Source organism: Nannobrachium achirus (assembly GCF_963921795.1).
Source record: "Nannobrachium achirus genome assembly, chromosome: 6".
Taxonomy (NCBI): domain Eukaryota; kingdom Metazoa; phylum Chordata; class Actinopteri; order Myctophiformes; family Myctophidae; genus Nannobrachium; species Nannobrachium achirus.
In genome coordinates this window covers 29,263,763-29,286,176 of record NC_137815.1, presented here as the reverse complement: position 1 = coordinate 29,286,176, position 22,414 = coordinate 29,263,763, and the positions used below count along the sequence as shown (strand labels likewise).

The window sequence follows — 22,414 nt, the reverse complement described above, 5'->3', positions numbered from 1 at the left end:
TTACTTTGTATAAAATAATCTGTGGTTTACCTCTATGGCTCTCTGGGCTAACAGACACGATATCCCTTGAATTATCATTGTCATCACACCATAATACACATGGTATGTTGCTAACTCAGAGACATACCATAATACACATGGTATGTTGCTAACTCAGAGACATACCATAATACACATGGTATGTTGCTAACTCAGAGACATACCATAATACACATGGTATGTTGCTAACTCAGAGACATACCATAATACACATGGTATGTTGCTAACTCAGAGACAGCTATCTGACTATAGACTTTGCACTGATTAGATTAAGATTGTATTGTAAATATAGTACATGGGTTGTTTGGTCAGGCCTATAGTCTTGCATATAGCCAGACGATCAGAGGTTGTCTCTTGTCCTAGAGATCATACTGTACTGTAGGTGGCTATGATGTGTCTGGTGACACCTAAATGCAATGTAGGAGCTAGAGCTGGGTGGAAACGAACATGTAAAAACAAATTGCATTGCAGAACAAAAGCATAGACTTTATAGGGTGGTCCTTCATAATTTGGGACAGTATATCAGGATTGATTTTCAGAGCCATAGGTTTGTTAGTGGAGGTTTTCTCAGTGGTAGTAGTAGTAGTAGTAGTAATCATTAAACGTGATTCAATACAATGGCTTCATTTGATATCAGTGAAACAGATAAAAAGGTGTGGGCTGAAGCCTTAGCTTATTGTGTCTACGCTTTTAACATTTGAATAACTATCAAAGCAAGGTAAAGAAAATACTACCCAGCTGTTCTAGCAGCTACATTAAATTTAGATTAACCTCAGATGATTGATAGGCTGAGATCTCCGATCGTCTGGCTAACATAATATAACTGTAGATCTAACCTAAGATTGATGAACTACTACAGTGGTTTCATATGCACACACAAGGAAAGCCCCAAGCTGAAGTATTGCAAAGGATTTCAAGCACTATTTCATCCCAGTGAAAAAGCGAAAACGAATCAGAAGGTGCCAAAGACATCTATGGCTCTGCGTTAACCACTGAAGCCTTTTCGAGGCTAAACTTTTTTGGGCGAAAACGTTCGCCCAATGATGATGACATGCCCAGAAATAGTGACACCAGGGTTAAAGTGGTTAACGTAATCCCGAATACAATTAGTCTCGCGTAGCCAGACAACTATTCCACAATCTCTGGATGCTTTCAATAGAGTCTGGAACTGCACCTCCCGAAATCCGAACACGGAAAGTCGGCATCCGTTTGTCGTTTCCGTTCACGAAAATATATTTCTTTAGATGTTTTAATTTCCATTGCTGCTAAGCAGAAAGCTATAAATAGATGTTTTTGATTTATATTAGGATAAATATGCGCGACTGTAAAGCCGAAACGGAAGTGGTGAGGAGGCGTCACATCCCCTTTATCGCTTGCTCATCAAAAGAGCTTCCATTGCTCCAGACTGTATGACTGAAGGAAGCATTCGAAAATTGTGGGAGGCAACAGTCTGGCCACGCGAGACTAGAATACAATAGGCCTACTGTATAATACTCTGCCTACTGAAATCCTTGGCTATAGGAGGACATCATCGCCCCAGGAGGAATGTGCAAGTGCTCTGGGAAGAAGGTGGGGAGGGAAGTGGTCTCTCTCTCTCCACAATCTCTATGTTGAAGACCAGAGGGAGCCAGTAGTTATTAGAAGCATGCTGCTGAGCAGGGGTAGCAGGGGAAGGGCAGCCAGATGCGGCGACCGCAGGCCGGGGGCAGAGCTGGGGCTGCACAGATCGAACAGGCTCCCCTGGAAGCGGATCTTCCTGGAGTCCTCCCTCAGGGTCTCCCAGATGGGCCCCACTTCCTCCTGGCAGTCGGATAGCGCTGTCAGGGCACACGTGTGGAACGCCTCCCAGTGGCTAGAATATGGGGCGAAGTCAGAAACGTCAAAGGGTCAAGATGGGGCTCCTCAATCACTGGTGGAAAAATGACTGATTACTGTTAAGTAAAGGGCCTGTGTTCAAAATGTTACACGAGTAAAAGTACGAAAGTACATCAACATATACTTAAAGTACCAAAAGTAAAAGTACTTAAATGTTTGAAAATATATATATTTAGTCAAAGAATCATGTATGATTCTTTGACAAGTTGGGACTGGTTAACCAGCTAAAATGCAAACAACTCAACCTAGCAAGTTCACACTTTTGGGGCGTGACGCACACAACCGTACGCGTGTCCTAAAAGCAGAATTCACACCCACATACATCTGATGAAATGCTGATGAAAGCTTAGTGCTGTTTCCTTCGGGTGCTTATTAAATGTGTTACCTACTAATTTGCGAGTGGCCGACAACTTCGTTTTCTATTTCTGTGCCTTTTGAGTCGTGATGTTTGAGTTGAGCATACATGCCAGTTCCTTGTTTTTTTGTTAAAAGACAGACTTATCAGGAAGGGGTGAAACAAAACAGAGATCTTCTGTGGTTCAGCAAGAGAGATATGAATGGGAGAAATGATGTAGGAATAAAGAGGGCACTTTCTCCTATAAAAAGGCACTGGTATGTGTGCATGTGACTGCCTGCTGTAGACTGTCTGTACCACACATAGCCTGTCTTCGTCCATACTCGGTTTGGCTCCTTCTTAGCAGCTTTTTACTTTGCCATTGTCGGCCAAAACGGGATAGAAACTTTGTGAGTTGGCTCTTTCTCTGCTATTACGCTACTACTGTATTTCTCCTGTACGCTAGCTTCTAAACCAGCTCAGTGGCCTTGTGGTTACAATGACCACACTGAGACTGGGAGGTCGGGGGTTTGAGCCCCAGCCAAGTCATACCAAAGACTTTAAAAATGGGACCCAGTGCCTCCCTGCTTGGCACTCAGCATCAAGGGTTGGATTGGGGTAAGTCCCTGTGACATACTGTAATGTCCAGGAGGTGTACTAGTACATCAAGCTGCCTCACGCTACAGGCTTACTTAGGTTACGTTAGGTTGTGAGCTCTCCGGCGTGGCAAAGATAGAGGTCTACCACCTAGGCCCCATCTTGGTTACGCTGGTTAGTCCCTGTCACTTCTAACCTCTACAGTTGGTCATGTGGGAGGGTGTAGAGTAGACAACCATGTCTCTCCTAATGAAGTTGCCATACAGCCACTTCTTTTCACCTGACAGTGAGAGCTTCACTGGCTGGACATACAGTAACACATGAAGGAGAAACACAGTGTTTCTCTCAGTTCTGCTCCCCGCTAAACAGGCAACTGTTGCAGCCCCCCCAGATTATTATTACAAAACATACCCACTTCAGTCCTATATATACAGTACATTTCGGCCATTTGAAAATGGCTGTTCTACACGCTCACAATGCGTCGCATAGATCTGCTATTTTCATGAGAACTTTTACTTTCGGTACTTTAAGTACATTTTGATGCCAATACTTTTGTAGGCCTACTTTTACTCAAGTACATTTTGAAATCCTGACTTTTACTTATACATTTTTCAAAAACGGCAGAAAGAACACGAATGTTTTATCTGCCCGTGATTGCAGTCGGGTGCAAAAAAAAAGAAGAAGAAAAAAAACACTGCGGCATTGTTGACAGGGATATATAGATTTATTTCAACTTTAATATTCTGTACTGCGGGTGCAGAGTGCACACGCTAACAATGACAAAAAATCTCTTCTGAATTTCATTACAGCTGCAGCAAAGTCATAAATTATTTAGAAGCAGTGGCTCGGTCAGCGTTTCAGCCCCATTCACTTGTGTTTTCTCTCCCAGAGATGATAGCATCTCTGTTCTCTTTGTCTCCCAGTGTTATGTCACGTCATGAATACCTTTATTCATGACATCAATCTGTCAGTTCACACACTAAACTACGGTATGTATAATTTATGCGCACATGTCAAATCGCAAGGGCCGAGACAGCGACTTACTTAGTATCCATCCATTGAATACACAGAAGGATGCTTTATGTCAAGCCCGTATCAGAGTCGGGTCTTCCACCGCGGTGTAGTGCCGTGTAGTCCTTTTGAGCGTTAACGTTGTAGTTTTATGACTCAAAAAGACTACACGGCACTACACCGCGGTGGATAGCCTTCCACCGCGGACCCGACTCTGATACGGGCTTTAGTCGGTCTCTTTCTTGCACTCATGTACAGTATATGTTAGCACTTAGCAGTGGTGAAAAGTAACAAAGTCTATGTACTCGAGTACTGTACTTAAGTATCATTTTGAGGAGAGCAGACAAATATTGTACTTTTTACTCCACTACAATTATTTGAAAAATGTATAGTTAGGTTACTTTGTAGATTCTGATTATTGTTACAAAACCACTTCAGCTCTATTTAAAGTTTGACTATTCGTAAATAGCCGGTAGTAAAAAATGGCAAAGAGGTTTAGGGATAAACCTAACAAATATCTGTTAGTGTAGTTACTGTACCTGCACACTGTCTCTCAAATACCTGTTAGTGTAGTTACTGTACCTGCACACTGTCTCTCAAATATCTGTTAGTGTAGTTACTGTACCTGCACACTGTACACCCAAGTACCTGTCAAAATACTTTATAAACATTAAGGATGTCCATAATTACAACACCAGAGGCAGCGCTACAGATCACTTCCAACCCAGAGTCAAAACCAACAAAGGGTCAAACTCGTTTTTCTGCTATACCACCAAAATGTGGGAAGCCTTACCGAAGGCCATAAAGGAGTGTGGATCACTAGCATCCTTTAAAATTGCCCTGAAAAACCACTTACAGGCAGCAGCCGTTCGCAACTGGTAAAAAAAAACTAACCTAGCCCAACCCTACCCTCCCCTGCTTCTTTGTATATACTTACTGTTTGTTTAGACTTACTGTTTTCTTTTTTTGTTCTATCATTTTTTTTTTCTTTACATATCTACTGCATAGTACTGTGTTCTATTCGTCTGTCATTCAATGTTATATGAGATACTTAAATGGTTTCCTGTGGAAATAAGCTTAGTCTTTTCATGGATCTCCTTTTAGTAGACCTTGTACCAGTGAACTGTACCGTCATGAAACTGTACCTTTTCCTATGCAAACTTCTAATAAAGTCTTCAATCAATCAATCTCTCAAATATCTGTTAGTGTAGTTACTGTACCTGCACACTGTCTCTCAAATATCTGTTAGTGTAGTTACTGTACCTGCACACTGTCTCTCAAATATCTGTTAGTGTAGTTACTGTACCCAGGGGCGTCACACCAACTTCTGGGCCCTGGGTACAAGGATTCACTGTGGGCCCCCCATGAATGTTAACTATTGAAAAATAGCAGATATACAAGCTCACAGCACGGCACCGAGTGCCGCGCTGCAAGCTTGTAGATCTGCTATTTTTGGAAAAATCGTGAAAATGTGCGCAAGAAACTTATGTTTCTATGTCAGTGGTGCTCAAACGTTTTCATGTTGAGGACCCCCAAAATGACATGTATTTGGCCACAGACCCGCATCTCAAAATATCTAGTTCCAGGGAACACCCAGAAGCAAAATTTTAGTTACAAATGTTCACTTAAAAAATACATATATTCAAAGATTTGCGCACATTTTCACGACTTTTTCAAAAATAGCAGATCTACAAGCTCGCAGCGCGGCACTCGGTGCCGCGCTGTGAGCTTGTATATCTGCTATTTTTCAATAGCTAAAGTTACTAGGGCCCCTCCACCTTGGGCCCTGGTAACTCAGTCCCACTTTCCTACCCCTTGTGACGCCCCTGACTGTACCTGCACACTGTCTCTCAAATATCTGTTAGTGTAGTTACTGTACCTGCACACGGCTGCCACTCCCTTCTGACTGGTGACGTTCTCCTGGTAGTTGTCCATGCTGTCTCCCAGCTCCAGGACACAGTCAGAGAAGTCCTTGTAGATGCCTTCACACTTCACATTGGGCGAGTCTCCTCCTGCCACCAGGATGGCCAGGAACACTGCAAATGACGTACAGGTGAGGTTATTCTACCAGTCAGAAAAGTATTGTAGTGACCCAGACAAGGCCCCGGCCAATTCGTCTCAACTCTCTTGGCACGGTAGGTTGTGCGTCGGTTTGCCGAGTGGGAGACTGGGGTTCGATCCCAGCTCTGCGAGAATCGCTACATCTGGCGGCGTCGGCAGGACATGGAGTAGGTTCTTGTGGGAGGGACATATAAAGTGTCTTGTAGAGTGTGTAGCGTGAGCAGCATAGCGTTGTAGTTTGAAGCACGCTCCCAAAAACGGAGAGGTATTAGATGTAGTGCCCCAGTTAAAGCTATACTGTGTAAGATGCTCAACTAGTGGTCAGTAGCCCTATAGCAAACCGCGGTCGCGTCCGCGTCTTTCGGCCGTTTTTCGTACCTTCACACCCCCGCGTCTGCCTCCACCTCGCCGAGAGCTATCTTTAGAGGGGTCCCTGGTTCCTGTGCGTTCAGGCATTCCGGAGAAACGGACTCCTTCACCCTGCCTGGTAGGCGAGATTACCTTTTGAGTATAGAGACACACGGGCGACTACAAATATGGCCGCCATAGCGACCCCACTTCAAGATGCGCTGTGATTGGCCGGCAGTGTATAACCCTCGCTGTGATTGGCCGGTAGTGTGATGACGTAATTTTGCCGGGAAATCCCGCCCCTGTCACGGCTAAGTAGAAAACATATAAAGAGAAGGCTTCAGAAGCTGAAAATAACGGAGTGGGGGTTCTAAAACTTTAGCGATTTAACAGTTAAGACAATTTTAAGATTTGTTTTATAAAAAAAGTTACATGGTATAACTTTAAGACCCAGCCACAACAACTCTATCAATCGGGCTCAGCTCAATTGGCACTGTAGGTTGTGCGTCGCATTGCTGAGTGGGAGACTGGGGTTTGATCTCAGCTTGACGCGAATCACAGCAGTACCATATGTTAAGAGTTTTGTTAACCACTTACAGTAAATACTTAATGTAGGCCTATGTATAGTACTTCGTTGTCCAACGAGTTGGCAGATTTATAAGCACACAGCTTGTTGCATCACAACGTGTTGTGAGCTTGCAGATCTGATATTTTCAATATTTTTGTGAAATGTTGAGAAAGAAAGTTTTTTGCAATGTCTTGAATTTCATCTATAGGCTTATATACTGAAAACAGGGACACCGTGTACCTGATGCCAAAACAAGTTGAAAGACTAAGACATTCATGTCCCAGGAAGGAGGAGGCAAAAAATGAGGCCATCGTACTTTGTTGTTGTTCCTGGGGATGAAACTGTGACAACAGGGATCCAACCCCCTTTCTGGTGTCTGTCAGAAGAGTTCAGGATGTTTGGTACTTCTTTTCAGCTGTAGTCATACCAAGGGATGGGTTCTCAATTCAATCTGTTTTCTCTAAAAGCTGTGTAAGTGGATTTCTGTGGCTGGGTCTTCTTTCCAGAGAATTGATCGAGAGACTTGAGACATTGTTTTGCTATACAACCACCGGAGAGACGGGTGACAGCCGGAATGTAGACGGCACCCGGGAGCAGTATGGGTTGATGCCCCAGCCTGTGTATTCCGTGAGGAAGAGGCCCAACAAACCCACGGTGAGGCCTTTAGTAGGGCCAGTCAAGCCGCTAGAGGCTCAGGAACCCACTGCTCCTGAATTAAATGTTTGGTGCTGGGAGTCTGGTGCTACGCACAAGTCCTGGACCTGGTGAGAGCAGGAGGTTACGTCCCAGGTGCATCCATGCAATGTTTTTTTTTTCATGCTATTGTTTCTGTTTTAAGTATTTTAAAAGACAAAAAGGGTAGGCATTATAAGCTACGGCTTCTGCCGACAGTATTATTATTATTATTTCTTTTTTAAAATGTTTTTTAACTCTGTACATGGCTTAAGACTGAAATAAAACTATTCATTCGTGGCATCATTTATGCTGTATGCAGAGGTTCAATCTACAGAGGATATGCAGCAAGCGTGATACAGATGGTTTCTCTCTCATCTACCTTGACATTGGATTTTATACTGTATGAGTCATCCTCTCCATGATCTTTCCAACACATCCATAAATCATGTCATATTCTTATCAACTTATTATAGGCTACCTGGGGATTGAACCCCCATTTCTGGCGTAGCGGGACATCAAACTTGTACCGCCCTCTTCCGAGACAGAAGGCCTACTTGGATTGGGGAGATACTATGAATAATGATCTAAGTCCAGAATAAAAAATGTGCTTGTGTAAAAGTACAAAAGTATTGGCATCAAAATCTACCAAAAGTAGAAAGTAGTATACTCATTATGCAGAATGTCCCCATTTTACAAGTTTTCAAATGTATAAAATAGCAGATCTACAAGCTCACAATACAACGCATCGTGAGCTTGTAGATCAGCTATTTTCAAATGACCAAATGCATAGGCCTATATAGGGCTGAAGTGGGTAATGTATGTTTTGTAATAATAATCTAAATCTACTAAGTGACTAATCTATAACTAAAGTGTTCAAATAATTGTAGTGAAGTAAAAGTATAATATTTGCCCCTGAGATGTAGTGGAGTAGAAGTAAAAATACTGTAGTATTTGGTCACGGTCCCTCATCTCAAAATTGTACTTAAGTACAGTACTTGAGTAAATGTACTTGGTTACTTTACACCACTGTCTCCCAGTATGTGTCCTAGGACCTATCCAACCCGACATACCAGGATCTACAGCAGGGGTCTTCAACGTTTTCAGGCCAGGGACTCCTTAGCTGAGAGAGAGATGAAGCAGGGACCCCTTCTATATAGTATAAAATGTTATTGCAGATTAAAAATGTCCATAGATTTCTTAGACAGCTTAGACTTGTTTAACAGCACTGCCATTATGTTGGACTAATGTGTATTGTCAGACATTTAACCACTTGAACCGTCAAATAGTCTGCTCTTCTTTTTCCTCTACAAACCTCTTCAGATCTACAAGCTTACAACACCTTGTGCTGCGAGGCGTTATAAGCTTGTAGATCGGCTATTTTTGGCTAATGTTCCACTCAGAATACGGAAGCTAGGGTTCAAATGGTTAATGTAAAAAAACATGATCCTATCACACAAAGATTTGGCGGCCCCCCTGTAGTAACTCTGAGGACCCCCTGTTGAAGACCCCTGTAGTAGGGAGTAGGGAGACCACCTCCACAACCACTGCTGCAATGTAACATAACTGTATAGGCCCACAATAGGTTGGCGAAAGGGCCTTTCTGTGTGGATGTTCTCCTTATGTCCCATATAGTCCGGGCATTTCGGGCAGTTACGGCAGTATGTTGATGAAATCGTGCACTTTATGATAGAAGCGTGACATTTGGCACACAGTTAGAACAGGCCATATGGAACATTTTTGGCTGTATAGAGCCATCGCAGATTTGTCTTGGGAAACTTGGGAAATCAAAGTTGGGCACTCATAGACTTTACTATACAGTAAAATAATACAAAAGATATATGTGCTTTAAGTAGCATGTGAGGGGTCAAACTAGGGGTTTTAGTTTTGCACTACAAACATTCCTTGGGCTAAAAACGGCCCCCAGGCATAAAACTATGGTTTAGTGATGAGTCGTCACTTTTCACAGTTTTGTGGGGGCCGTGTTTCGGAAAGGAATGTTTTTCGTGCAAAACAAATGCTTGCATTGGATTCAGAATCCCGAAGAAATCCTAGTTTGACCCCTCACATGCTACTTAAAGCATATTTATTTTTTGTATTATTTTACTGTATAGTAAAGTCTATGAGAGCCCAACTTTGATTGGCTCCCAAAGGTTTCCCGAGACAAATCTGCGATGGCCCTATAGCCAAAAATGTTCCATATGGCATGTTCTAACTGTGTGCCAAATTTCATGCTTCTATCACATAGTGCACGATTAATGCACGAAACGTTCGGACTACTAGGATAGGTATCTGCACAAAAAACATGCAGTAATCCTGGTCTCTATAGAGCATCGCAGTTGAAGCCCCACCCCGTCCTCACTCTGGTGTCGGAAGCGTTTTCCGCATTCATTTCTTCCATAGACATTTCATAAAGTATTTATTTAAACGTTTTTAAGCCTTGGACAAAGCCACCTCGGCTGGAGAGGGATCGTGTCAATATTCACATTTTTTTTAATGCAAAGATTAATTAGAAAGCTGAAAAAAAGGGCAGGGTACAAGACTGTGTACATCATTATTTTTAAAATTGCGGAAACTACACTCCCAGAATGCATAGCGAATGTTGTTGTTGTTTCCTGAAATAAAGCCCTTAAATCACGCTCAGTTTAGTTATCCAGGCCAGCATACGGCCTGAAATGTAGTGATTGTCATCTCTGTGGACGCTCTTATCGTCATCCTTAACATAGTGGATCATATTTGTAAAAGAAAGACGATCGCTCACGAAGTTCTGCTGACGTGCAATAATCCGCCGGGAAGACAGGGGGCAGTAGCTACTTCCGCGGTAACCGCAAGATACATGAAAGAAGAAGAAGCTAGACCAATCACAGACGTCGATTTCACCGGATGTACATGTTTAGCAGTATGGGAAATGCAGTTCTTCTCCGTGCAATCTTGATTAAAACGTGTTTTTACTAAAACTAGAGTGATTGCATACATACTCGGGGGTTCTACAGGAGCATATAGAACCATTTTACAACCACCAGCCTAGTGGTAAGTGTACATTGAATTGCTACGACTTTGTGGCTGATAATGAAAAACGCTATGGTGAAAATGAATGGGTTGTTTACTTCCGACACCGCACTGCGATGCTCTATAGGCTACTGCCTCTCCCTGGTCACCCAGGGCGCCTGATGGAGGGGAAAGTAATAATGCATGCACTACGTCCTACCGGGGAAACTCCCCGTCAGGTGATAAGAAGTGGCTTGCAAACTCCTCGTGCATGAGCTCAGTTCGGGGCTCTCCCTGGGTTGGCAGAGGGAGAGTAGCACCCAGGATTACAGTTTAGGCAACTGGCACTGTTGGTTTAAAAAAAAAAATGAAAAAAAGTAACTGTAGGTATTATCTTGGTAACTTGTGACAATGTTGTAGGCCGATATATTTTGAATGATGGATTCCTATCCTACTCTTAACTTCACTTGTGGGTATTTGCAATGTAGGCAGGCTATTGTTAAAAAAATAAAATAAAAAAAAATCCTATCGTTATTCCATACATTGTTATGGAATATCATAGCTGTTTATTTCCCTGTTTATTTGAAACAATTTTGATTATTAGTCTAATGTTAATTAGAGATTATTTTACTTTTATTCCCCAGTTGCATGTATTTTATTCTAGGATCTGCTATTAAATATTGTAGGCTATTATTTTATAGCTTATCAATTAGACTATTTGATGCTATTAGTACCTACCTATTAAGCTAAAGAAGCGCAATATAGGCAGGGGTTCGTGGATTCATTCAGAATTATCAGGATGGACAGAAAGAATGTCTGTCTGGCTGGCTGATGGTCTTCATTCATTTGAATATTGTGTTTTCTCCTAAAAGCTGCGCACACACAACCATCCCCAAAGTAGTAGTTCCTATTTTTAGACATGTAATATCTAACACCGAGGGGTGTGTTGCTGCTGCTGGCGATGAATGCCTGACATAGGCTAACATGCACAATGGAATCAGCTATGCATTAAACAAAAACTATAGGCTATATTAAACTATAGCTACCATACATGAAGATTATGTCATGGTAAAAAAATATATTCTTTGATAGCCTGATAAAATGTAGGCTATAGCCTATATCCTATGTATCCAAAATAAATAAATATCCTACACAGTACACACACACACACACACACACACACACACACACACACACACACACACTACTCCTCCACACTATAGACAAAGAACTATAGCCTACAATCAATGCACATTTGAATTATGAAGAAAATGTAAATGTCTTACCTATGGCAAACGCAAAAACTCCTTGTATTTTCGTCGACATAAATCCCATGATATCCACATTTCAATCCAAGCGTGGGGTTCCTCCACGTAAAGCCATCATCTACGTATGGGAGGATCGAACAAAGTCGTTCGTGAATGTATAATAATGATAATAATAATAGTCTTCTTCTAATGATAATAAAGCCAAAAGCAGGTCAACGTTAAAACACTGTCTGCAACGGGTCAGTCATTAAAAGCAACCCATAAACACTCTTTCTAAACGTAACGGTAGCTTGCTGTTGTATCGGTTGGTACCTCCTGCTGCCTCCCCTCTCAGTGCTTCTGTTCCTTCCCATCCCATCCCTCCTTCCAACCGGACGGCTCTCACCTCCCCTGCTGCGACGCAGGAGGAGGACGGTGCCACATCCCAGATTATTTATTGCAAGAATAGATTCATCATCACAGGAAGGTGATATTTTATAATTAGTCTTTAGGCCTACCTTGCCATATCCCTGCTCGTTGGAGGATGGCGAAATGCTATCAGCCTCTCTCATCATCATAATTAGCTGAAAAATGAATTAGCCTACAATTAAGAAATCCTTAATTACATTTAGACTCTGGTTGCTTAATCAACACCATTTTTTTTGTTCTTTATTGTCATTAAAGACAATGAAAGACTCATTTTAAAATGTCTCACACTCACACTTATTAAACAGATGAGGTTCTTCTTGGTTTGCTTATGATCCTATAGATTAGGCTACTATTTCTATTGATTACCTTGTGTTGTCCTTGCTAAATCGCTCTGGATTAAGAAAGACTGCTAAACGCCTAAATTGTAATTGTAATTTCTTGAGTTATTTATTTTTGCAAGCCAGGGCAATGTGTGCAGTCATAATAGCTATATTTCACAAAGGTTTTGAAGCATTGTACAGCCTAACACTGACATGAAACATTTTCATGTCAGTGTTTAGGCTGTACAATGCTTCAAAACCAAGACAGATTGTTAAGGTCAAAATGTGCATGTCTAACATAGCTCCAACAGCTCCTATGATCAGACACTGCAGACAGCTGTCATGGAGTCTGATGGAACAGATCTGGCTTTCCATGGCACAACTAATTGGGCAGCCTTTTCTTCTTCTTCTGGAAAAAAAAGAACACTTGGCAGTATATGGCAATATAATGATCTTGTCTACAAAGGTTTAACCCATTAAGACATGAGGCCGATTCTACACACCTTTTTGTAATTCAACATTTAAAATGAAAATTAGAAGATGTACAAGCTTGTATATCTGTGGATAGCCAATGCAAAAATACAGTATATCCTGGTTTTAATGGGTCAAGATGCTTGATTCAATTAAGGCACAACAAATTGGACATGTATCCCTTTGTATAGCCTTTTATTTTTTTATTAACAGTATAAGGCATTTAGCCATACTTAATAATCTGTGTACAAAAACTGTTTATAAAAGGCACCACCATGGTCACGAGGGAACAAAAGAACTATAGTTTGGTCATTAGCATCCTGCAGAAATCTCCACATCTTTGTTTTGTTGTTTGAGATGAGCTGCTGACATCATCCTCTTCACTAGAGCAGTGGAACTAGGTCATGCTGAAAAACGCTTTGAATGTTGGAAACATTTATGAGCATTGCAAGCATCAGCGCAAAGAAAATATACTCCCTATCCCTCTCTCTCTAACTTTCAGAAAGTTTTTACTCTTTATGGGTATGCATTTTTCGCAGGACACTGATGATTACATAAGCCTGCATAGTTACCTGTGACGCAGGTACCGGATGGTGTCGCACACCGGGAAATAATAGCAGATCGATCTACAAGTTCACAATCACACAGGCTATTTTAATTCAGGCAATTACTAGTGAGGCACAAAGATGTCTATACACCGAAATGTCATGAATTGAGTACAAAGGAACCCAATGGAAACATGCCATATAGGTTTTTCTTGGGCTTAAAATCCTCTTAGCAGACCTTGAAGGAACTGTACTTTCCTGTACCTTTGTTTTCCAAACTGCTAATAAAGTATTCAATCAATCAAAGACAAAAAAAGAAAGGTGATCCACGTCAGTCGAGAGGATGAACTTTACATGTTTTTAAGTCAGAATTTCCTTTCGGTCCATTTGTTGTCGCACAGTAAGGCACACATAGTACAGAACCAAATAAAAAAAAAGGAGAAAAAGAAAGAAATATGATTCAACATTATTGCACTCCTATGGGCAAAAAGGAGTCATGGCTGAACAATTGTTCCATGTTTTCTTTGGAGGTCTTAATATTTCCCATGTTTCGCCACCACGTGGTTCAACGGAGGCGATATAAAGTACGGTAAATACTCTTAGTCTTCTGTGAAGGCTCACACTTGGCCCAAGCACTTAAAAATGCATGAAAAGTCCTAATGCTATCAGAGTGTCCAGCTAGAATAGTGTCTGAAAAGGCCACATTCTTCTGACCATAACATATATATCCCCAAGACCACAATGGAGACCCAGGACCACAATGAAAAACAAGCCCCTTGTCTTGAGCCTTATGTTATCCTTTTAACAATCATTGTAAAAAATCGTACCACTGTACCAACGTTTACAAACTGTTAATAAAGTATTCAATCAATCAATCAATCAATCAAAAATGTCCTGAGACTCAATGGTTTTACAGACCAACAACTGTTTAAGAGGCCAGAGTATCGCCTCTAAAAGTGAATACTGGACAAGATGAAGCCGGAGCTGGAATGGATTCCAGGCCTGTTGATTGTGCGGCTGGTAATGATGAGGGGTCCGATTACTTGTAGTGGATGAAGAAGTAAGACTTTAAAAGTCTTCACAGAGAGTATAATGATGATGATAGCTTTGTACAGACTAATTTATTGATCTGTTCCAGCCGGTCTGGTTCTTTTCCGGGGGGATGTTTTCGGGGATGCCTTGCCTGTGAAGACAGGAAGCCAATATAGAGAAGAAAATGAAAAGTCACATCTCACAAAAAGTAACTCAAACGACTTTAGCGGACAGGGACTCATTAAAGAGAACACTGAATCTTCAAAGGAGTAGTTCACCCCCCAAAAAATACTTATTTTCTATCAATTACACACCCCATGAAGCCTTGAATTCTAGGAGATTTTGTAGTTTAGGTCACATTCCTGAGCCAATAATTTGATGACCAGGTCATCCGTCAGTAGGAGACTCAATGGAGACTCTTTGAGTTCAAGGCTTTGTGAGGGGTGTAATTCAGGTCCGGGACCCCTAGGGGGTCCTCAGTGTTACTACAGGGTATCTTCCAAATCTTCCAATCCTTTTTATATTAACAACTTGAACCCCAGTGTCCATATTCTGAGAACTGTAGCCAAAAATAGCAGATCTACAAGCTCACAACGCCTCACGCTGCGAGGCGTTGTGAGCTTGTAGATCGGCTATTTTCTGCAAAGAGGTTTGGTGCAGACGGGAAAAAGTGGTTAATTATCTGAAAACAAATTGACATGAATCCATAATAACACAGATGACTGTGCTGTGACTGTCAAACAATGAAACTACTGTACAGGTATATGGAATCTATGAAAAGGTTGTGGGGGTCCCTGCTTTATCTCTCTCTCAACTAAGGGGTCCTCGGCCTGAAAACGTTGAAGACCCCTGGTGTAATTGATAGAAATAAGTATAACTTCTTTGGGTGAACTACTCCTTTAAGCAGTGAGAAATAGCTGAGAAGGCGGTTCGTTTCATTCTACTGCATTTTGGTTGCAACTGGGAGAAGACCAACGTACTCTGAGTCATCACGTTGAGGGTCTCCTGGGGGATCCAGCTGATGTCCACGTCGCTCATTCCTCCACCGGTGCCCTTCTCAACCGCCACCGGGATTCTCTTCCTCTGAAAACATTTGAAACGTGGAAGTCACGATAAATAACATTTTTGTTGTTGCTGACTTCTCTGGTGCGATAGATCAACAACATTTATAAAGGTAATGGGTTGCACACAGTGGCAAGAATGGCAAGGATGAGTATCCTCTTTTATTATTTTGTACATGTCAAAAGAACAAGAACGTTTCGGCTATCCAGCCTTCGTTAGTGTCAGGACACTGACGGAGGCTGGAAAGTCAGCAATAATCTCAATTTTGAATCCACCCCCAATTTAGACTTGGTGTCCCTATTCTGTTCACATCATAACGGGCAAACATTTAGCAAAAATAGGCTATAGAATACATTAATCACAACTGAATGGTGCATATCCTTCACCTCACTCCCAAAAGACCCACTGTCCACTCCCAGCTATGCACAGTGGAGATATTTACTATGTCAAGCAGAGAAGATTAATCACACATACCGTCCTCGTTTCCAGAACCTGGTATATGCCGAAAAGCCCCAGAACCACCAGTCCAGTCAGGAAGATGTACAAGAACATTCTGTGGACATTACAACAACATTTACATGAACATCCTGTGGACATTACAACAACATTTACATGAACATCCTGTGGACATTACAACAACATTTACATGAACATTCTGTGGACATTACAACAACATGTACATGAACATTCTGTAGGCATTAATTTACAACACGATGTACACATGAACATTCTGTAGGCATTCATTTACAACATGATGTACACAAACATTCTGTGGACATTAATTGCAACATGAGTCACTTGACAAAGGAAGGCAAGGGTGGCAGATGTCATGTTTATCAACAGAACACAACAGAAGATTGCTTCTATATACTGTATAGTAAATGTGATTCTTATTAAATGTCTGCTCCCTATATGTGCGTGCGGATACCCTGGCTGTATGTATACGCTTGTATGTTGGTTTGGACCCCCAGTCTGTGGACCATTGCTCTAGGGGGCGCTATCAGGGCTTTTAGAGTTATGTCTTGCTTCCCTGAATAGCCAAACATGATGTACAGTAAGACTTGTGACCAGCTGAAAGAGACCTACGGCATTTATAAACTTAAATACAACTTTTGAGATTGGATAACGCCACAAGGTTTTCACAAAAAACAAACAAACAAGCGAACATGTTATCTACCTTAATATGATGTGTGTGATAGCCTATAACAAATGAATTTTAATGCAAAATAAAGTCTTACGTTTCTCCATCCAGTCCATCTTCTAATTCAATGATGTTGACAGTCTGGTTGTAGATGGCAGTCTGATATGTGTTGCCCTGTGGAACAAGCATTCAACCGGTTAGAAAACAAGCCTTAAACCACACATTATTCACAGTTTGAGTCTGTTTAGTGTGCACATAGTAGATTTGACTTGATAAATAATCACATTGTTCAATTCTGTGGTAGTTTGTATGGATTAAAGCAAAAATAAATTGTCACGACTGAAAAACATTGTATGGCCAAGTCCTAATGTGCGATTCTGAAACAGTGTAAAAGGAGCCCCCCACACTAGCTCTATTTTCTAAACAATTTACATGTAAACTTATGATCTTTGGAATCTATTCTACAAACAGCCAACCAGGAAATCACCTTTGCTTTCATGAAATAGCCGAGACGCTTCTGAACATATTGACAGTTTGAGCGCTTCAAATGCGCTAATAATCTTAAAATAATACGTGAAAACAGTCTACAAGACGTGGGCGCATTGAGAGCTTGTTTGAGAGCATATTTCCATAGAAGACATGCTGGCTTCAATGGAATCCTATTGACTGAAATCACAAATCAGTCGTGGTGATCCATGAGTTTGTCCCATGTTATTATCATTATTATTACAATGGTGGGACACTGGTCTTTACCTCGCTGTCCAGATAGTTGAGAAGGATGACGAGGCCAAATGGACGGCCGGCCATTTGCAGAGCTGGGATGAAGGAGTACTCGAAGGAAGCCTGTTTCTGAGGCTGGACCAGGGTGTTGAGAGGCAACGCTGTGAACTGCACAACACATCTCATTAAGTCATTAATAAGACCTGAGGCTGATACTACAAATGACTTCTAAAAGCAGTTGTTCTCACACTTTCAGGATTTTTCAAAGGTTTTCAGAAATAGCGGATGTACAAACATGAGTTGTTTGTCTACATGTTCATGAGACCGTTTTTTGTAATATTGCTGTGCATCTCTCTAGATTAGATAACAGAAGACATTACTCATAATCAAAAGTCAACAGCAATTTGATTTTAACACGCAGTTGTTCTGGGCAAGGTACTTTAATGAAAGTGATTTTTTTTATTCAGGTGTAAGTATAAAATCCAAATGAAACTAAACATGAAGTGTGTAATGTGGGGTAGCTAAATGATAATAGCAACAAACCAAAACAATCTGCAGTTTATATGATGTGCATACATAGCAGAATAGATTATTTTTGGTCATGTTGTCATCAAAACAGCATGATCAGTTATAATGTTACACAACACAAAATGTGCTCCAATGAGACTCCATGGGAATGCGTAAATAGTTTGGCAGCAGTGTTCAGAGCTCCACTTACATTCTGGATGTAGAACTGGAAGTCCTGTGGGTAGCGGAAGGAGGCCTCCAGGGACTGAACAGCGAAGTCCTGGCTCCCCTTGTTGGTGAAACCCACCAGGAACTTCACTATCTCATTGGCAGGAAACTCTGGAATGAAGGTCATATTACTGTTTATAGCACTGGTTCCCAAGCACTGGGTCGGGACCCATTTAATTTTTGTTTCCCACATTTTGTTTTCTAATTATTATTATTTCAAAACATTTTCGAAGATTTTCATGAATAAAAATAAAACGCAATGATTTTTCTAAGTAATTTCATTAATAAATGAAAGAAAGATCTATGAAATCTATCCATCAAATGTTTAAGAAGTAGTGAAAATAGCAGATCTACAAGCTCACAATGCAGTGCAAAGCGACACGTTGTGTGCTTGTAGATGTTGTTGCTGTTTTCACTAGTTTGGGTCCCAGCCCGGGCAAACTTCTAATTTCTCTTTTGGGTATCGAGCTAAAAGGTTTGGGAAGCACTGGTTTATAGTATCAGCTCAGTACTGGACACAGTCAGAAAGGCTCATCATATGAGCATGAACGTATGAGCAAAAGAGCAGTTAAATGAACTTCAGGCACACCTACTGGTGAACCAGTAGGTGTCCTACCCGACACCAGGGTCTAAATATATCAATGTAAGAGTGGAGACACAACCTCAAACCACTAGTTGTATAACATTTTATTATATTCTAACCATACAGATACTGTCACTAAAATAAGTTCAGCTGTAAGGAGCTTTCCCAGCGTTGATGCAATGCTCGACGCGCCGGGGGGTAAATGTCCCAAGTTCAAATATGATTATTTTGGGGGGGTCGCTGACTGAAAAGTTGGGGAACCCATGTTATAAGGCACCACCAGTGGCCGGGGCGGCCAGTGATTATAAAAGAGGAGGCAACCAACCTTCACCGGTCACAAAGTGGATGGTTGTGTCAGCTTCAGGATGAAAGGTCAGATCCACGGCCAGGGCATCCTCGTCAGCATCAGCATCCGTGTCCTGAGCAGTGCGACCAACACATCATGACATTAGCATAGAGTAACGAAGTCTGATCCTACACATCCTACCTGGTCCCCCCCCCCCCCCCATTCTGAATTCCCATAGATTTTTTCATATCGCGTCGTAAAAGAACTGTGTTCCAAACTTAAACAAATGATCTCAGCGGTTTGACTCATATGGATATGGAGAATCAACTGATGGTGAGAAAACGTTAATGTTACAGTCACCGAATTAGTTACATTTTCACCAGAAACAGACAGCATCAAACATTAGTGAATGACTATCATAAACCATACAGAGCCACCTCTTCGACAATATCGCGGAGAGCATTCTGCATAATTAGTACTTTTGCTGTTTTGTGTTTTTACATTGCAGTATTGATCAGGGGTGTCGCACCAAATTCTGGGCCCTGGGTACAAGGATTCACTGTGGGTCCCCCTGACTCCCCCATGAATGTTCTTCATAGGGGGAGTGGGTTTGCTCCCCCTATGAAGAACATTCATGGGGGGCCCAAAGTGAATCCTTGTACCCAGGGCCCAGAATTTGGTGCGACACCCCTGTTGCTCACTGATCTTTGTAAAGTCACTCACCGAGCCTGGTGCAGGCTCTTCATCAACAAGGACCTCCTCCTCATCATCCTCTTCCTCCTCATCGATGGCAGCATCAGCATCTGGACCGATGTCATCCTCTGCAGACTCTGAATCTGCAGAAACCTGGCCTGGTGGGTCAACAAACACAGACAGATCCGTTGAAACCTTTCTCACAATGTTTTATTAATATGGAGAGAGAAACTTCAACCCACAAATTCTGCAGGACACTATTCCCAGGCCATAAAATGTGACATTACGGTTTGAATTCTCTGAGTTCTCGTAGTCTGTCCATCTGAAGTGATAAAACTAGAATATGATAATATAATTTATTAGAAATGGAATTGCACTTGTCCTGGTCGACTTGCAGTTTAAATGAGTATACTGTAGAATGTTATATACATAACCGAAACCTGCAACTTGCCTTATATTAGAGCCAACTACAGTAAGCTTATTAGTGATAATAACCATAAGCATAAAACAAGTTTTAATTCATTTTAGCTGAAGTCACACGTTATACCGGTATATGCAACCTGCCACAGTGACCAGGTGTTTGGAAGTGTTCAGTTGGAAGTGTGCAGTTACACTGAAGCAAAGTGTTTGTTTGTTTGATTGATTGATTGATTGATTGATTGATTGATTGATTGATTGATTGATAGAATACTTTATTAGAAGTTTGTAAAGTAAGTAGGCCTAGGCTAAGTAAGTAAAAGGTACAGGACAGTACAGTTCTCTGCAACAAGGTAAACTAAAAGGATAGACACCACAAGTAAGCCTTTGGGCTTTTTAAAACAAATTGGGGTCCCTTTTTTTCTCTCTCAATATTGTGACATTGTTTTCAAAGAAATGGCAGATATAGGCTTAATTTCTTTTCGATTCTGTCATATTGTTAGATTAGGCTATGCTATTTAGTCAAAGAACCAAGGAAAGAATCATCAACATTATAATTTTAGTTCTCCTTCAAGTCTAGGCCAGACCCAGGTTTTTAAATGTCACAACATTCTTTAATTAAATGAAGGGACTGTGGGTTCCTTTAGGGGTGTCTAAATTGACCCATGCAAGTCTTTAACTCTGACTGTGTACAAATGGAACCAAATGGACCCCATTTGTACACTGTCAGAGTTAAGGGGAGACCTTGAAATGTAACAGTTTGAGAAACACTAATTTAAAAGTTGTTCGAATAGGTTAGAGAGTGAATGGCCTGATGTGTGTGTGGGCTTCTAACGTGAGGCTCTGTGGTGACGTGTCCCAGCCAAGCAGTCCCGTTAACCAGCGTGTGTAAATAATCGTTGCATCCTGATGTTGGCTCAATGAAACATCTGGAAAATCTGTATTACCGCTAATTAATTACATTTGATCACATCCGTACTTTCGTTAAATTACTGATATGGAACTTTTGTGGCCATTTTTTTGCACGACACGTTCACAGCATCCATACATTCTTCACCATAGCTTTCAAACGTGTCTGCGTAAAAAGTTATAAACTCAACATCCACGCGTTAATATCGATAACATTACAATAACGCAAGTTTATTTACTCGTACATAAACTAACAGTGTTGACAAGGTTTTAATGCCACGTCAAGTTCTGATGATAACGTTTAGGTATACAGGCAAAATAAAGGTTGAAAGAAAACCTTTACTATCTAAAAAAGTTGTACAGTATTCATGAAATGACTTACCAATAGATATTAATCCACATGGAAAGGCCAGGAGGAAAACCAGCAGTAATTTTGAGCCAAAGTTGAACATTTTTGCAGGACTTCTAAGACTGACGTTTGTAACACATCAGCATTCAGAAAAGAAAAGGTGGTTTTGGCGAGAAAGGGGTGGGATGAGAAAACTGTAGACACGCCTATAGTACAGTAGGAAAATCTGGGATCATTCTCTTAGCAAATTGTAGATCCGGCCTAGAGCGGATACGAAAACGGTATGTGTGTGCGGATGAATGTGTGAGTGTAAATTACCGGATACAACACCTGATCAGCGCACTGAGCAGTAAATAGAACCCAGGCTTTCCTGGCGATGCAAGGTTTTTTGGCACTAGATGACCACCGTAGAAAGGACGGAAGTCCTACTGACGTCAAAGCCACGCCCCCTGGGTCACAAAAAAAAGAAAGGAAAAAAAAAGAAAAACACTCGAAAATGTGTGGGGGGAAAAAAAAGTGAAAGCCCTTCATTTTTTTTTTACTTTCGTTATTTTTATTGGACTGTTGGAGTAGGTATAAAAAAAAAAACTTTTGGTCATTTATCGTCTACTCAGGCTTTTGTGGATAGTTTTTAATTTGCTTGATTCAATATTTAGATATTTGATATATTCATTTGATCGGACACTCCCTATCCAGACCACGGCCCGTAACTTCAAACTCCATTTTAACTATGATAATGATAGATTCAAACCTCAACATAACAGGACCTGAAGGTCTGGAGGGCACTTAAGCCCCTTTTCCATTGACATGGCCCAACACCACACCACTCCACACCACCCACTTGTGCCAGGTTTTCCGCTACAAGGACCTGGGTAGAGTGGAGTGATACTAAACGTGGTACTAAAAAGTATCCAATCTAGAGTAGGTCTGAGCTAGGCCAAACAGGGCCAACACACTTCATAATGACTGATCACTCACTGAC

The 22,414-nt window shown here is 41.3% G+C and overlaps 2 protein-coding genes across 2 annotated transcripts; both read right to left on the bottom strand.

Moving 5' to 3' along the window:
- Nucleotides 1-1,644: 1,644 nt before the first annotated feature.
- On the bottom strand, nucleotides 1,645-11,828 carry LOC308286986 (neuritin-A-like; the record flags this gene model as incomplete). The annotated part of the gene is made up of 3 exons (XM_080728107.1): nucleotides 1,645-1,891; nucleotides 5,736-5,892; nucleotides 11,780-11,828. 3 exons carry the CDS (start codon nucleotides 11,826-11,828, stop codon nucleotides 1,645-1,647), a joined length of 453 nt encoding a protein of 150 aa, XP_080584233.1.
- Nucleotides 11,829-13,593: 1,765 nt separating this feature from the next.
- LOC308286674 (translocon-associated protein subunit alpha-like) lies at nucleotides 13,594-21,603 on the bottom strand. The gene is made up of 9 exons (XM_080727768.1): nucleotides 21,466-21,603; nucleotides 19,788-19,915; nucleotides 19,104-19,197; nucleotides 18,179-18,306; nucleotides 17,494-17,628; nucleotides 16,838-16,914; nucleotides 16,074-16,152; nucleotides 15,518-15,620; nucleotides 13,594-14,688 (listed from the first exon to the last, which is right to left on the bottom strand). Exons 1-9 carry the CDS (start codon nucleotides 21,533-21,535, stop codon nucleotides 14,627-14,629), a joined length of 876 nt encoding a protein of 291 aa, XP_080583894.1. The 5' UTR covers nucleotides 21,536-21,603; the 3' UTR covers nucleotides 13,594-14,626.
- Nucleotides 21,604-22,414: the final 811 nt, after the last annotated feature.